The 16167-nt window shown below is 47.7% G+C and overlaps 1 protein-coding gene across 2 annotated transcripts in view; it reads left to right on the forward strand.

Moving 5' to 3' along the window:
- Nucleotides 1–3571: 3571 nt before the first annotated feature.
- Nucleotides 3572–16167, forward strand: part of GAB2 (GRB2 associated binding protein 2) — a 93306-nt gene continuing 80710 nt past the window's right edge. For both annotated transcript variants that reach the window (XM_036405491.2, XM_036405563.2), the window contains exon 1: nt 3572–3831. In XM_036405491.2, the coding sequence (XP_036261384.1) occupies nt 3760–3831 (72 nt within the window). In that variant the 5' untranslated portion in view covers nt 3572–3759. The remainder of the gene's footprint in view (nt 3832–16167) is intronic.

Consider the following 16167-nt stretch of genomic DNA (forward strand, 5'->3'; position numbering starts at 1 on the left):
TCTTGAAAGAGGTGATTTTTTTTTTTTAACCTTGAAAATTCTTCATTAAATCAAAAAGCTGCTCCCATCTCTCTCTGCTGCAGGAACTGTTGCGTGAAGATAAAGTCAGGTCTTATTGTTGTGGAGCTGCATCTCAGGAGACTGAGCATTCGCTCAGAATTAAAAGCAGTCAAGGAGCACCAAGCAGCACAGCAGATTTTTCAGGCCTTTCCTTCCCCCTCCCCGCCCCCCCGGCCTGTTTCGGTTTATATCAACCGCCGTATAGGCATTTCCAAGGGATTTGTGCCTGGCTGGGGTAGGTAGCCCGAAGCGTTTCAGCCAGCTGGTCCCTAATCCACAGGAAATGCCCGGTGTCTCCATCCCGACTGCTTGCACCAGCGGCTGGGAGCGAAGAATTGCTCCGCTTGCAGCTTTCCCGTCTGCCAGCAGATGGCACAGCTCATTTGAATAAATTTGGAGCAGGAAGGAGTGGCCGTGGACATTGCGGTTTCTTTCTTAGAAGTTCTGATTTTTCGGTTTCAGACATGAACAAGAAACCACACAGAAGGTTATGATTAAAAACCCCAGAGGTTTCTGCAGAAGAAAGTGTCACTTTGTCGTGCACCCCAGCACGCTAAAGACAGTACAAGCGCTTTTTCTTATAAAAATGTTTGTCTCTCAGCCTTACCCTTGTTCAAGGAATATTATTTCTTATATAGCATCTTTTAATTTCTCCCTTGCTATGTCTGCTAATTCTGCTGTTCCTCCTTCAGTTGCTCTTCTGCTGGCAGAGATGGATTCTCAATGGCTTCGCATAACTCCCTTGTCAGGTTTTTCCAACACAGGGATGTGGTTTTCACACAGTTTTCCGCCAAGGCTGCTGGCTGTTAGCTCACACACCAGAGATTTACGCAGTCAGCTGGGGCCAGCCTGAGTTCATTCTCCACTGCCGGTTGGAGGAACAGCTTGAAGTTGGTAAAAACTGTTACGAACGTGCAAGCGCTGCCAAATCGAGCTGTGCTCATGACAGACATGGTCTTTAACTCCCAGGGGCACTGAGGGTAGTATTTGTGTATCCTCCTGGCCAAAAGCTTTAAGGAGGGCCAGCATTATAAGGCGTTGTAAAGTTACATGCATTGGATCATATGTAATCTGGAAGCCTGATGCCAGAATTAACTCACTGTTCCCACTCTGCGTACAGCCACAGTGGAATTGGGGAGGCACGTTCACTTGCAGCATCTTTGTCTGAAGCATTTTTCTGCACAGAGCTTATATTACAGTTGGACTCAATCATCTTGGAGGCATTTACCAACTTTAATGATTTTGTGATTCTGTGTCACATGTGAGAACAGCAGCATATTCAAATGTACAGAAAATGCAACCCATTTCCCAGCCAAAAGTCCCAGCAAACTGAGATACCTGTCAGGTATCACCAAAAGCACAGAAAAAAGAATTCACAGGGGTACTTCATGTTTTGAACACTGTTCAGATATATATTGTGATACAACCAAGTCAGTAAATGTGATCCAGAACAGGGGATGAGTGGAGAGAAGGAATAGTACAGCAAGGGAGCAGGGCGATAAACCAAAGGCTGTCATAGAACATGTAGAATAATTCATTCCAATTCACACAATGATAATTGTGGAGCATTTCTTTAAACATCCATCACCCAAATGAAGTGTTCCAACTCTGTGTGATAGAAGTTGTTAACATAAAAATGCAGACAGGGTTCTCTGCAACTGGTATTCAAACTGATACCACTTTGCATTGGTGTCAGTATGAGTGGATTCCTAACCTGTGAATCATTAACATACACCATGGGATAGTTTTGCATGATACCTTTTTATTAATCATGATCATCTGTTCTTAATTGAGTCTTTCTAAATACCCAATAGCTCACTGGCCTCCCTGAAATTTCTGTGTTTTGGGAAGATTTCTCAAGTGCAGGTCACCGGCACACAGTTTTGTCTACAAATGCACAAAGTGCCTCTAACCCAGGAGAGTTTTGCAGGTGAGACTCTGGCTCTCATGCAGTGTAAATTGATATGGCTCCAGTGCACTGAATAAGGCGATGCCGGCTGAGGCCAGCACAGAACTGGTCTCTCCATCCTTCCCTGCTCTCAGCCCCATCATGCACACTGCACTGGCAGAGATGGGCAAGCTGATCTGAGCATAGCCTCTCTCTGCAGAGAATGCCCAGCACTGGAATAGGATCAAGCCCTTCCTTTGGGTAGTGAGAAGGTAGAAAAATCTTCCTACGTAGCCTTTGCATTTCACTGGCAGCAAAACAAAGCTGTTGAGAAAATACATTCCTTACAAATGACTGACTTGTTCTGTAAGGGGTTATTCCCCTACTTTACGCATTCACAAAGATGATAAACAACATATGGCTTAACTGGGCTGTCCCCATCTTGAAAAGAGGTGTTGCTCCTACCTCCCAGAGGCACTGCAAGTTGCAATTACTGCTCTGAAGTGATGCAAGATCCCTGCTCGAGCGACATTATATAAAGGTTGTTGTTGTGTGACATACAGTAGCACATCCAGCCAGCATGGAGTTGTTATTGCACCAGCTACAGCACAAATGCATAAGGAGGGACCATCCCTGCCCACAGAGGTTGGACAGGCAGCGAAGCTGAGGCAGGGATGACTGAATGTGCCCAAGCAGGTTTGGGGCAGAGCTGTTGTATAGAGACAGGTCTTAGAAATTCATCCCTAGCAAATTGTTGTGTTTTCCACATGAGCATGGGCTAAGAGGACTCAGCTTTTTGGGTGCCATGCCCAAGTTTTGCTTTAAAGGGTGCAGTGCATAAAGGTTAGAGCATAACCCAACTCAAAGGGCTGTGGAGAGATGTTTTATTACTGAGCTGGGGAGGAGAGGATCAGGCTTTGAAATGTACAGTGTTTCTAGATCTAAAAGTTGATAGCGAATCTCAGCCAGGGTATGATACACTGTAATACAAAACCTGGCTTGTCTGCATGAGACTCCAATGGCAGTCAAATCCCCTTTCAGTGGCCACTGCTCCATTACTTAAAAATCAATAATAAAAGACGAAGCTTTTATTGATTCCCCTCGTGGTTTTTTATTGCTATTTTTTTTCTCCAGGAGAGTTTTTGGCATCACTGGTGTTTAGCTGTTTCTTGCTCAACCTCTTTGTTTTCCTATGGCACCTTCATCTCAGGAACAAGCCCCTGAGCACAGAGAGGCTAAAGCCAGCCTCGCTTTTCCGAGGTGACAAGGACCTTTTCCACCAAGAGAGAGGAAGGGTCCTGGGGTAATGAAACCTTACGGCGGAGAGGTTTGGGAGGAGCTGTACTTTTTAATTAAGGAAACGTTGCGCTGTTAGAGATCACCTGCTGATCTCTAACACGAGATAAAGTTTCTCTGTAGGCAGTGTATGAGTGTGGGGGGACAGGGACGAGCGGCAGCCCCTCGGGAGCGGCGTGGGGCCGGGCAGCCCCTCTCCCCGCGGGGTTTGTGTCTTTAACACGGCTGGCGGGGCGCCGGGCGGGCGGAGGCGTGGTGAGCCGGGAAGGAGCCAGTTTCCTGCTTCCCCGCTCGCAGCCGAGCGGCCGCGGCGGCGGGGGGAGGCGCTCGCCGCCCCCCATCCATCCTTCCATCTCTCCCTCCCTTTCTCCCTCCCTCCCTCCAGCCATCCATCCAGCCATCCATCCATCCGTCCGCTCACCCACCCACCCAGCCACCCCCGCCCGCCCTCCATGGGCCGGCGCGGCCGGCGCTGAGCGCCGGGAGGCAGCGCCCGGCGGCGCCCGGCTGCCGCGATGAGCGGCGGGGAGGTGGTGTGCTCGGGCTGGCTCCGAAAGTCGCCGCCGGAGAAGAAGTTACGGAGATACGTAAGTCTCTGCCCACCCCACCTCATCCTTACCCCGGCCCCGGGAAAGCCGGGATCCATCCCCCCCGCCTCCATCCCCGCTCCGCCGCCGCCAGCCCGGGTGCACCTGCCGCCGCCTCTCCCGGCGCCGCGGAGGCTCGGCTGGGCGGGGGTGCCCCTTGCCCGGGCGGGGAACGAACGCTTCTGGCTCCCCGCCTCTCGGGGAAGGCGGGTGGGAGCATCTCCGGGCCCCCCGGCTTGCTCCCTGCCCCGGGCTGGTGGGATGGGCGGGGACGGCCGCGGCCGGAGCGGACTCTCGGCGCTGGGGCCGCTCTGGCTGCGCCCCGCGGTGGCCGGGCTCACCCGGGACCTGCGACGGTCACACCCCCGCCTTTGAAGTCGTCTGTTTTAGGGGAGGCTGGGAGTACCTTGTCCCAAAGAGTAAAGGTACTAACGCATCTTGGATCTCCCCCAACATTCCCATAATAGTCGCTCTCCCCCATCCCGTGCAGGGTTCCTATTAATCATTGAACGTCCGAACCCTTTGAAGATAGCACCAGTAGCGCTTCGATAGCCTTTGTGTCGTTAGCGGCTGAGATCAAACACTTCAAAGAAGTTGTAAAAAGAGGGTCCAAATGCCAGCTCTGGCACATTCCCCACTCATTGAAAGAAATAACTGTTCTTTGCGTCCTCCGCCTGACGCTCCTGCCATGTGCCACGAGCATTAGCGCTCAGAATCGTGCTGCCGTCCTATGACTGGGCACATAGCTGGGGATGTCCAGGGTCCCACTCCCTGACACCAATGACCAGCCTCAGCCAGCCTTCAGATGACTGGAATGCAGCCTCTGGGAGGGAGCTGGATACTCTCCCTTCCTGGGGGGACACCAGCCAGATCATCCTTTGGTCCTGTTGCTTTTGCCTGCGTGCATTTGGGGAATGGCAGGCAGAATAAGTGCAGCTGGTGTCTCCCCAGTGCCTGTTATTGATTGATGGAAGCATCACTGTCTACCCTTGAGAGGGAGATGGATGTCTGTAGTCCCATACTGCAGGCTAGAGCAGGACTGGGGTTGTGTCTGATTTGTGATAGAGTGTTACTAACCTTGCCCAAAATGGATTCAGCCCCATAGACATCAGTGGTACCACATCCCTTTGCATTAGACTGTGTGTCCAGTTGCTCTTGGCAATTCTTTCCTTGTGTGCCGTATGCTCTTCCAGGGAATATCAGGTTGGCACAGGGCTGAGGGGTGGAACGGCTGGGGAATCCAGTAAGGTAAACTTGAGTGTTTATGTGGGAAGTATCAACCCCCTAATGAACGTAGGTAGGCTTTGTGGGAGGTGGACAGAATGACTTTGTGCATGCTGAACTGTGGAGGATGCTTTTAGCTTAATGGAGCAAAGCACCTTCCTCCCGCAGAAATCAACTAATTGCTGATCCTGAGTCACCAATGGCCTTAACTCATCAAACATCATTAGCTCCCCATCATCTGCCCCATGAAAGGGCGCTCACATCACTGTCTGAATATCCAGCTTGTGCTCTGGCATTCCAGCAAGAGCTGAATAAATCTGCTAAATGCTCTACATGGAGGGTGTGACATGCCGGCGGTTAGTGCTAATTATCGATGTGCATAAGAGTTCTTTTCATCCACATACATCCCAAAGAGCTTTGCAAGCCACCTATGTTTTCAAAACATCCTCATTGCCCCAAGAGGAAATGCAGCCATGCTGAGATGTGCCCGGCCATCCCACGCAGCCTCGGCGGGGCAGGAAGCAATGCTTGGCAGATGTCACTCGAGGGGATCTCTGCGCTGAAGCGGTCCCGGCGCTGTGGTCAGTGGGACTTCCCTTCCAGTCACACCAGTTGCACCAGCTTCCTGCATCAGTGGCTGGATTTGAAAGTGTTGGCCTTTAGCTTGGACTGTGTTTCACTTGGTGGTGCCTCGTCCCTTTGCTTTTTCATGCATTATTATTGATAGTGTGTTTATGTAGCTGTGGTGTGCATTTAGGGTGTTGGTGTGTGGATCAGGCTCTCTTCGAGTGTAGCTCAGAGCTTGTCCAGAGCCGTGGGCAAGCAAAGCTGCTTGTCTGAGGGTGATGGCTTTCCTCCTGTAAAACCTGCCTTTGTCCACAATAAACCCACATGGTTGGACTTTGGTTTTCACGCACAAAAGACGGTTTATGCCGGCTTTTGTATGGCCTCAAAGGGAAGGTGCTGAATCGCTGGCTTTGCCACTTTACTTATGTCTTCAGTTTATGTTCTGCTTTGAGATCTCAGAGGAGAAATCTCAGGCTGCAGGATGCTGCTAATGGGGTTTGAAGTTCCTGCTCTGGCTGTATTGACACAGGGGAGAGGATAGATTTATTTTTCCTTTGACAAGTGCATTTCAAATGTATGTGTCTGCACATGGGTGTGTTGCTAACACTGTCCTTGAAGTGCTGTGCTTTTATAAGCCTGGTTTTGTTTTGCTTTTATTTTTCAAGGAGATCTGTGGCAAGAAAGGAAAGTACTAAATTTTCTCTGTGACTTCCACCCAGGGTGGTTGAGAAAGGGGACTCTTCTCCACACCTGATCTGTGCAGCGTTAATCTGCATTTACAGCAGTACCTGCTCTGTTTCACTTCAGAGGATTGTGTTTATGCGAGATTGTGGGACCTATTTGTACAACGCTCTGGGAAATACCAGTGTTGTGAGTTTCTCTTCTGTTGAGGGACATTAAAATGATCAAACGATGACTGCTTAAAGGTTGAGACAAAGTGTGCCTTTTTTCAGCCTCATAACTGCAGACAGGGGTTCATGTAGACTCTGGGCAGTTTGGCTGTAAATGCTACTGTAATATTGATAATAAAAGCTAAGCAAACAATTGAAGGTCAAAAGTAATTGAAGTACCAAAATATCTCTTTTCACCTCTGCTCTGCTTGGGACATCAAGCTCCCTCATCCTCATGCTTAATTGCTTTTTTTCAGACAAACATTTCTTGTACATTCATTGAATGGTTTGGGTTGGAAGAGAGGTTTAAATTCATCTATCCCAATCCCCTGGCGATAAGCAGGAACATCTTCACCTAGACCAGGTTCCTCAGAGCTCTGTCCAGACTGGCCTTGTATGTTTATAGGGATGGAGCATCCACCACCTCTCTGGGAAATCTGTGCCAGTGGCTCACCACCCCCATTTAAAAAAATTTTCTTCCTCATATCTGGTCTGAATCTACCCTCTTTGAGTTTAAAACCATTGTCCCATGTCCTGTTGCTCCAGACCCTGTTAAAAAGCCTGCTCCTACCTTTTGCCTCTCTGACTTTCATGCATGAAAGGGTCTCCTTGTACACAGCCACAAAGCACAAAACTGTCTTTTAATTCTCCTCCTGGCTCCTCCTTAAAGCACATGTGAAAAAAAATTTAAAAAAAAAACCAATCCCTAAACAAAACCCTGGCCTTTAGTTGTGCGACCAGCCAGCCGAGACCAGTGCATGTTGTGCTGGTCCTGTACTGACTCACTGTCTCCTGGTCCTCTCCTGCTGGACGTGCCTGTCTGTTGTCTCCTGTGTGAGACGTGGGTTTGGAGCAGTGTTTTTTGTCTGTCCGCTGCCCGGCATGATGGGCTCAGGGCTGGACTGTCTGGCAGGGAAGCACTGTGAAAAACAAGTGCTGTCGTAGAGCAGCTCAGCTCCCTATCGTTAGATCAGTGTGTTCTGCCTGCTCATTTATGTACCATGAAGTCAGAGTATTTTCTGTCTGGCTGAGATGTATGTCTGCAGTTCTGACTAAAACAAAAGCTTCTCATCGTGTGCCGGTTGTACAGTCCTCTAGTGCTTTGGGTTTTGGGTTTTTTTCCTCCCAGCTGGTTTATCTGGGTTTGTCCTTGTGCATCAGTTTCATTCTTACATCAAGCAAAACCAGTTTAATCAAGGTCATTGGAAGAGCTGCTCCTCTCTGATGAGACAAGCGAGAAGAGGTTAAAGGGCTGATTTACTGATTGCAGCCCTGTTCCTAGGGGCAACTCCTTGATGAAGGGCTTATTTTGGTTCCTGAAGTAGATCCTTCATATCCCACCTCAAAATGCATTGTAAGGATGTCCTCCTTAAATGAGAATGTGGGATGTGGACTGAAGTAGGACCATTAGTGCAGGGTTATCATAGGCTGTGAAATAGTGGAGATGCCAGGTAGAGTTTGGCACAGTGCTGATTGGGATGAAATTTTATAGGAGGGAGAAGAAAGAACATCTCTTTATTCTGCAGCAAAGAACAAAAGATAGGTATTGTGCAAAATTATCTCCTTTTCTCTGTCTTCTCTCTAAGGAGTTTTAATCAGTCACTCCCATGCTCAGCTGTGCCATGCCTCATTCGGGATGCTCTACCCATTAACAAAAATAGGAAACAGTTGCAGACATGCCAGAGAAAAGCACCAAAAATTGAGCAAAGATACAGAAAACAGAAAGACTGAAAGAAATGGGGTTGTCTGGGGATGAGAGGGCTGAGAAGAGAAATAACAGTCCTGGAGTATGCCAAAGGTGGCTGTGAAGGGGAAGGGAGTAAACTGTTCTACATGGCTGGTGATTGGAGGCCAAGAAGTGCTGAGCTTGAGCTGCAGCAAGGGAAACAAGTGTAGGAAAAACTTCCTAACCTCTGATTGCCAGAGGAGTGGAGCAGTGGAACAGATGGTTTGGGATGGGCTTGGAGTCTCCATCATGGCAGTTCTGAAGTGCAGGTTGGCCAAACTCCACCTCAGAGAGCTGAATCTGTTTAGAAGCAGTGGAATAAATTTGACAAATTCTCCAGAAGTTCCTTCCAGTGCTGGTTTGGGTGAATTTATGGGTTTTGAGCCTGGATGCAGGGAGGGGTAGCTAAGAGGTTTAAGGGCACTGATTATGTCACCTGGATCTCCTGATGGGACTCAGGGAAGTCCTCTGACAAGTTCTTTGTAGAAAGTTTTGATTGCACTGAAACTCCATGAGTTTGCACTTATTCCATCTGTCAAACTGCCTTGCTGCACCCTGCTCCTCCCATGTAATCTCCCAGCTTGATCCCAAAAGACCATCATATATTTTAGCTATTGTAATCTGCCCAATGATTCACAGGAGGGATGAACACTTGTTCCACCAGAGAAGGTTTTGCAGGTCAGGGGGTGCATTTTGCTTGCAAAGGCAATGCCTGCCAGCACTCCTGCTACACCAGCTCTCTTGTGCAATTCTGCACAAAGGTCCCACTCTCTAACTCGTTTCTCTGCTGCATCATTGCTAATGAGTCAAAACACACGACCTCTTCCCTACAAGAGGGGAAGAGGTCCTACCCCCTCCTTTTAGGGTCATTTTTTTGAGTGTGGGGCTGCATTCCTTTGCCCACTGTAGCATTTTCTGGAAACAGCCAGGTGGTGATGTATTGTCATCATGATAATTGTGATCTAGTAACAGGCAGATACTTGAAGAATAGTTGTGGGAACGATGGAATCAAACTCTTGATTGTAGAAGGTGACAAAATAAGGAGCAACAACCACAACCCAGATTTGTAGGTTCGGGATGGGTCTTAGGAAAGCCCCTCCAATAAGAGGGTCATGGTGTAAAGGAACTGGTTCCCACAGAGGCTGCAGGGTCTCAGTCTTTGGAGGTTTTCGAGACTTGGCTAGAGAAGATTCCAGATGACCTGATGTAGGGACACCTCAGATGCAAGGCTGGACTAGAAACCTCCTGAGGTTTCTCTAACCCAACATTTCTTACGCCTCTGTAAGGTGCGACGTGGAGCCCATGAATCTCAGAAGCAGTAGAGCTGTTGTAGCCCAGCTCTCTTTGAAGGTGGACAGTCTTTGTTTTGTTTGCTGCCAACACACGTGTTGGGGCAGCTCTTCAGCTGCTGAAACCCAAACTGGTTTGGTTAGGACTAACCTGTGTGTGTTCTGAGGCATTGCATCAATTGAGGTGGACATGCCCACAGAGGTAAGGAGCCTGTCTGTTGTGTGGGGGGTGAACCTGGTGTATTTTTCTGCTGCTTTGGCTTTGCTGAGACAGCTTGAGTGAATCCTCAGCTATCTGTCATGACTTCAGTGTTGGCTGATTGTCTTGGCAGTCCATGGTGGATATAAAAGATTAATGGTGGCAAAGCACAGGTTGAACTTAAGAAAGACAAACAGTACTTAAGGAAAGTGTGTGAGGAAGCCGGCTTTGTTTCTCTTTGAAAGAGAGCAGAAGTGACACTGAAACATTTTTTTTCCCCTTTTTCTTTTAGCAACTATCAGATGGAAGATATGATGCAAAAGTGTTTACCAGACCGAAGCACATAATTTATATTAGTGACTCAAAGGCAGAACAAAAATTATTTATCTGTATTTCAGTAGCAGCTGAGGTGACTGGGGCTCCACGTGCTGTGTTTGGGGAGACCACATCTGCCAGGAAAGGTCTGGTCTGATGGAGAAACCAAGGCACAGAGCAAGTCAGTGATTTGGCTGCACTTGTGTTCAGGGTCATTCTCACAGCTGGAAACTCACCTTGGCTTTATGGTTTCTACCTGAGCCAGGGGCTTCCGAGCTGCTCACAAACTGCTGAGGATGTGTGAAGCGGTGGAAATGGATTGCAGCTAGTCCAGAGAAGTACATAATACAGCTCTCAGGGATTTGGATGATGAGGCTGCCAAGGTCATCAAGGGTCTCTCTCTGAGATGAGTTGACCCAAAAGGTTTGGAAATTATTGCTTTTAATATAAATGGCCCTTCCTTTCAGTAATCATTTAAAGTCTTTAAACTCTTAGTTTCCTATCATAATGCTTAGGTGGATCTTTCAGCACCTTACAGTGGTCACAAAATGTATCTCAGGAGGTGGAAGAAATGAGAGAGAGGTTTTTATTTACTTCAGGGTGCCTGTAGAGCAGTAGAGCTAAGGGACATTTTGCTGCCATTCTGTGTAGCTTCTCCACCTTGCTGCCAAGTGAAACCAGCTTTGTGGTTATCATGTGGTTATCATGGGTTAAACCACAGCAAATTGGCAGTGAATGTGGGAGGCTCTGTAGAAGCAGCCAGTGCAGATCATGGCTGGTGACTGATCTTTAGTGGGCTTCTGCAGGACTCAGTCCTAGGGCCAGTGCTCTTCAACATCTTAAAAAATTACTTGGGTACAGGACTCAAAGGGATACTAAGTAAGTTTGTTGATGATGATAATAAGTTGGGAGGAGCTGTTGACTCCCTCCAAGGCAGAGAGGCCCTACAGAGAGATCTGGACAGATGAGAGGTCTGGGCAGTCACAACCATATGAAGTTCAACAAGGGAAAGTGCCAGATTCTGCACCTGGGATGGGGCAACCCTGGGTGTATGGACAGCCTGGGGATGAGATTCTGGAGAGCAGTGCCAGGAAAGGGACCTGGGGGTCCTGCTGGACAGCAAGTTGAATGTGAGTCAGCAGTGCCCTGGCAGCTGGCAAGGGAGGGGATTGTCCTGCTCTGCTCTGCACTGGGGCAGCCTCACCTTGAGGGCTGGGGGCAGTTTTGGGTGCCGGTGTATTCGATACAAAGCTGTTGGAGAGTGTCCAGAGGAGGGCCACCAGGATGTGAAGGCTCTGAAGGGGAAGCCTTATGAGGAGTGGCTGAGAGCACTTGGGCTGTTCAGCCCAGAGAACAGGAGACTGAGGAGGGAAGACCTCATTGTGGTCTGCAACTGCTGTGGAAGCAGAGGGGCAGGCACTGATCTCTTCTCCGTGGTGACCAGTGACAGGACTGAGTGAACGTCATGAAGGCGTGTCAGGGAAAGTTTAGGCTGGGTATTGGGAAAGGGTTCTTCACCCAGAGGATGGCTGGGCACTGGAACAGACTCCCCAGGGAAGTGGTCGCAGCACCAAGCCTGACAGAGTTCAAGAAGCATTTGGACAATGCTCTTGGGCACATGGTGTGACTCTTGGGGTGTCCTGTGCAGGGCTGGGAGCTAGACGTCAGTGATGCCTGTGGGCCCCTTTCAGCTCAGGATCTTCTGTAATTCTATGTTCACTTTTCTTTCTTTTTTGTGATAAGTGACAGAAAAAACAAATATTCATTGTGTGGATTCACAAAAAACAGACCTGAGACCTTAAGAAGAGATCCAGACCATTTGCATGCTGCCAGGCACACACAGTTGCACCAAGGCGTGCCTGCCACAACCTTGCAATGCACAAAGAGGATTTCCTCAAGGTCAGCGTGCCAGCCTGCACAGTGCCACCGTACATATGTCATCAGTCATATCTAGTCACACAGCAACTTAAATACCTGCTGTGTTTAAGTAGAAAATCTTTAAAAATATTTTAAAAGCAGCTTTGGTCAAAAAAAAATTGTTCTTAGCTGTCTTTAGCCTGGAAGCTGTGCCTTTGAAGGACAGGAGGAAAATCTGAGTGCTGGAAGCATATGTTTCTTGCTGTGTAAGATAGCCAGCAGTGCCTGTTTCTCCATTGAATCTGGACTAAATCCAGCAACCTGGGGGAAAAGGGGGGAGCTGATTTCATCTCTGGATTTGTGTTTTCGTATTTAGTTCCTATTTTTTTGCTGAGTTCTTGTGCACTTTTCCTGGAGAAGGTTCTGATTTGGGAAATCTTGCATCAGCCTGGTTGTCTGTATTACACTAATGCCTAGAAATGAACTTCTCCATCCAAATGTGAATATTCTCACCCCAAAATGATGTATGTTCAGGGTAGGAAGTTCTCTCTTGGGTCAGAAATGGAACATTTTTATTTATAGTTTAAATCTGGTTTTGAGGCAGGACCAGTTGAGAACAGCTCTTAGACTTTTCTGTATTAAGTGTTCAGATTGCTTCTTTTCTGTTGCTTCAAAAGCTTTTTTGTCTCTGCCTACTCCAGACTCCACATGGGCTCTGAATTTTTAAATGCTCTATGTTTGTTCTCTCTATTACAGAAATAATAATCTATTGACAGAAATGAATATCTATTGACTGAACTATCTTCTGGTTGGTTTTTTAAAAATTATTGTTTATTCTTTCTTTTGCTTCCCCTTGCCTTTTGGACACATCCAAACTATTTCCATCGTGTCTTCTGGATTGAAGATACTGTCCTAATAGCATTTCAGTACTACTTGTTATGCATCTTATTCCATTTAAACCTGGTATTTTCCAAAGGCATTTGCTTTGGAAGGCATTTAGACATTTCTTTGGTGGAGTTCCAGGTCCCGCATCCATATGGTAAGATGGAAATAACATTTTGAGTCAAAGATTTGCGGTCTTCTGAATTTCATGGATTTTCAGTGATTAAGTTTTGCTGATGATCCCAGCTGCTGCCTCACCCATTCTGGTTCCTCACTGACCTTCAGAACAAGCCAATGGACTTTCTTGTGGCTGCCAAAAGCTGCAAGTTGACTTGTTAAATCCACTTTCTGGCCACTTAACATAATATCCAACCAGGGATTATGTCTCGTTTCCAAAAGTGACTAGTAAGCCTTCATTTCTCTCCTCTCTACTGGTGACACTGGGGTGTCTTTTAAGCTTTCAGCTTTGAAGAGCTGTGTTGCACGTACATGGGAGCTTTGGTACCCTGTGCTGCTGTTGAACTGGGCTTTCATTTGTCTGCATTTGTTTAATCTCATAATAATTTCAGTAAAAATGCTTAATGGTGTTACTAGTCATATCTACTGATCTGTTCTTCAGATCTTCACCCACATTGTCATTTAAGGATCTTTTGGTGCTTTTTTTGTTTATTTGTAGGGGGAAATATGTGGTTTTACTGTTCTCTGGATGCTCTTGGCTTGAAACTGTGCCCCATGGAAAAGGGAAGGTTGGCTGTGCAATTCAGCTCGGAGTTTCAGTAGTTGCCTCTCCATTTAAAAGTCTCCCTTACCACTCCTGTAGAAGCCATGTCAGCAACTCCAGATCTCCTTTTTTCTCATGCTGCTTGCCCATAGATGCTGTGTTTGACAGCCATCCAGCACAGGAAAGGGCAAGTGTAACAAACCATAGAATCATAGAATTGCAGTGGTTTGGGTTGGAGGCAACCTTAAAGATCATCTAGTTCCAGCCCCCTGCCATGGGCAGGGACAGCTTCCACTAGACCAGGTTGCTCAGAGCCTCATCCAGCCTGGCCTTAAACACTTCAGGGATGGAGCATCCAAAGCTTCTCTGAACAACCTGTTCCAGTGCCTCACCACCCTCACAGGAACAAATTTCTTCCTAACATCTAAGATAAATTTCTTCTCTTTTAATTTAAAACTCATCCCCCTTTTCTATCACTATCTGCCTATGTAACAACTCCTTCTTTTTTATAAGCTCCCTTTAAGTACTGGAAGGCCACAATGAGGTCTCCCCAGAGCCTTTTCTTCTCCAAGCACCTTCCATAAATGCCCCTCTGTAAATGCCCCTTCTTGATTGACAGCATAAATCAGCCACTCTACTTCCATGCCATCAACTGCACACAGCTCCTTTGATTCTGGGTCACTGTGTTGTTCCTAAATAGCTCCCTCCAGATAGGAAGCTCCCAAGAAAACCTCGTTTGCTCTGACCCAGGAAGAATCGATGACTTGAGGCTTCTGCCCCCGCCTCGCCTTCCCTGCCTGCCTCGCCCACTGCCCACCACACGTAATGTCAGGCTGGAGTTTCCAGCGGGCTGTGGGGAACAGAGGAGCTCATTGTTTCGGGGGTCAGGGCACAGGGCCAGGGTGGCAGGAGAGAGGGGCGCAGAGCTGGCAGCTGAGCCCTGCTGCGACCTCCAACATGGCCTTATGTGGTCCATAGGGGCAGTCATGCAGACAGTGGGCACTCGGTGGTCGTGGCTCCTTAAAGCCTTTGAGGGAGAGGAATAAATAAATAATATCAATGAAAGGAAAGAAGAGATGCAGACGGTATGGGGTGTACAGAGTGACAGGGATCCTTTTATCTGTCCTGGCCAGAAGGAGATGCTGAGAAATCATGTAGGCTGGTCCCTGCTCAAGGGTTCAAAATTGGCATTTGAGGTTTTAACTGAGCATTATCTGTTCAGGTCCTTCTCTGAGCCCTCTGTGTGCATGGAGTGAGGCAGGACAGGGAGCAGGAAGTTTTCCTGCCAGCAATCAGGACTTTATCCTGCAGCAATGTGTGTGTGGGTGGACCCCTGACACCAGCGTCTTTGGAGATGGGTGATGAGAGTGATTAGGAGCCTGGGAAAGCTTTACACAACAGCCTCCAAAGCAGCAAAGGACAGCCACCTTCTAAGGAAAGCGAATGAGAAAGTGCCCTGATAAAAGTCCTCAGGGCTGCTGTCCGTGCAGAGTGGGGACAGCATTTCAGCTTGGCTTGTGGGATTCTGATGGGAGCACCCCAGGGTCCTTCTTTGGGAAGTGGCCCAAAGCATTTGGCACATCACCAAAGAGAGTGAGGTCCTATCCCATCTTGGAACCCACTCTTGTAGAGGGAGGATTTGTGCTTGGGAGAGGTGACCAGATGTGTCTGACCCCTTTGCATCAAACGCAGAAGGGGAGCAGGTCACAGATGTTAAAGCTTGTAAGATCTTTTTGTTTCTTCATCCTTCAGCAAGTTCTCCTTCTGCTATTGATGTGTCATGGGGGAGAACCTGCCTCCTCCTACCAACTCAGAATTTGCACCTTATAAAGTAGATGGGATAAATAATGTGAATATCTGCAATTTTAGAAGTCGATAGCACAAAGAAAACACTGGAAAGAAACAAAATTGTTATTTTGAGTTTAAAGCAGTCAGAGTTGAGGATGGATCTTTACAAGAGATAGGGCTCTTTCCTCTTTCCTTTTTAGTGAGTTTCCACCTGTAGTGGGATGTGCATTGGTCCAAGACTAGCTAGATCCAGCACCATAGCCATAGAATTGGTGCCAAAGCCATTTTCAGCCACAGCCTTACACTCCCTCCAAAGTCAACCCAAGGGAGGGAGGGCCTGAAGGGATCAGGCCGTTGTCTCAAACACTTGCAAAACATGTTGGCTGAGGCTTCAACTGGGAATCAATCAGTACACTCTTTTTAGCATCAAATCAGTACAGCCAGCTGGCATGCAGATGGGCTGATGTATCATGTGCTGTCGCAGGGAGGTGCGTTGAGGAGGAAAATTTGAAGACAGAGTCATGTGTGGAGAAAAAGGTTGCCTGCAAGGTTTATTTGTTTGTGATTTTTTAATACTGAAGGTGCCTCATGTGCAGCATAAGGCAGAGCATGTTACAGGTTGGTGCCATGGACAGTGCTTCACAAAATACTATGTGCTCAGGAGTGTGTGTTAGATGTTCACAGGGAGTTGACAGTGAGTTTGTCTTGGGCCTCATGGATTGCTCTGGGCTGGGACAGAAAAAGGGATATAAAGCAAATCCTGACTTGTGCAATGTATAGGGTGTTCATGAGGCTTTTTTATGAGTACTTGGTTAAGTAGAGTGTTTCAGGACAATATTCTGTTGCAATATTGTCCTGAAACAATATTTCAAATAATA

This window comes from Molothrus ater, chromosome 2 (assembly GCF_012460135.2).
Source record: "Molothrus ater isolate BHLD 08-10-18 breed brown headed cowbird chromosome 2, BPBGC_Mater_1.1, whole genome shotgun sequence".
Taxonomy (NCBI): domain Eukaryota; kingdom Metazoa; phylum Chordata; class Aves; order Passeriformes; family Icteridae; genus Molothrus; species Molothrus ater.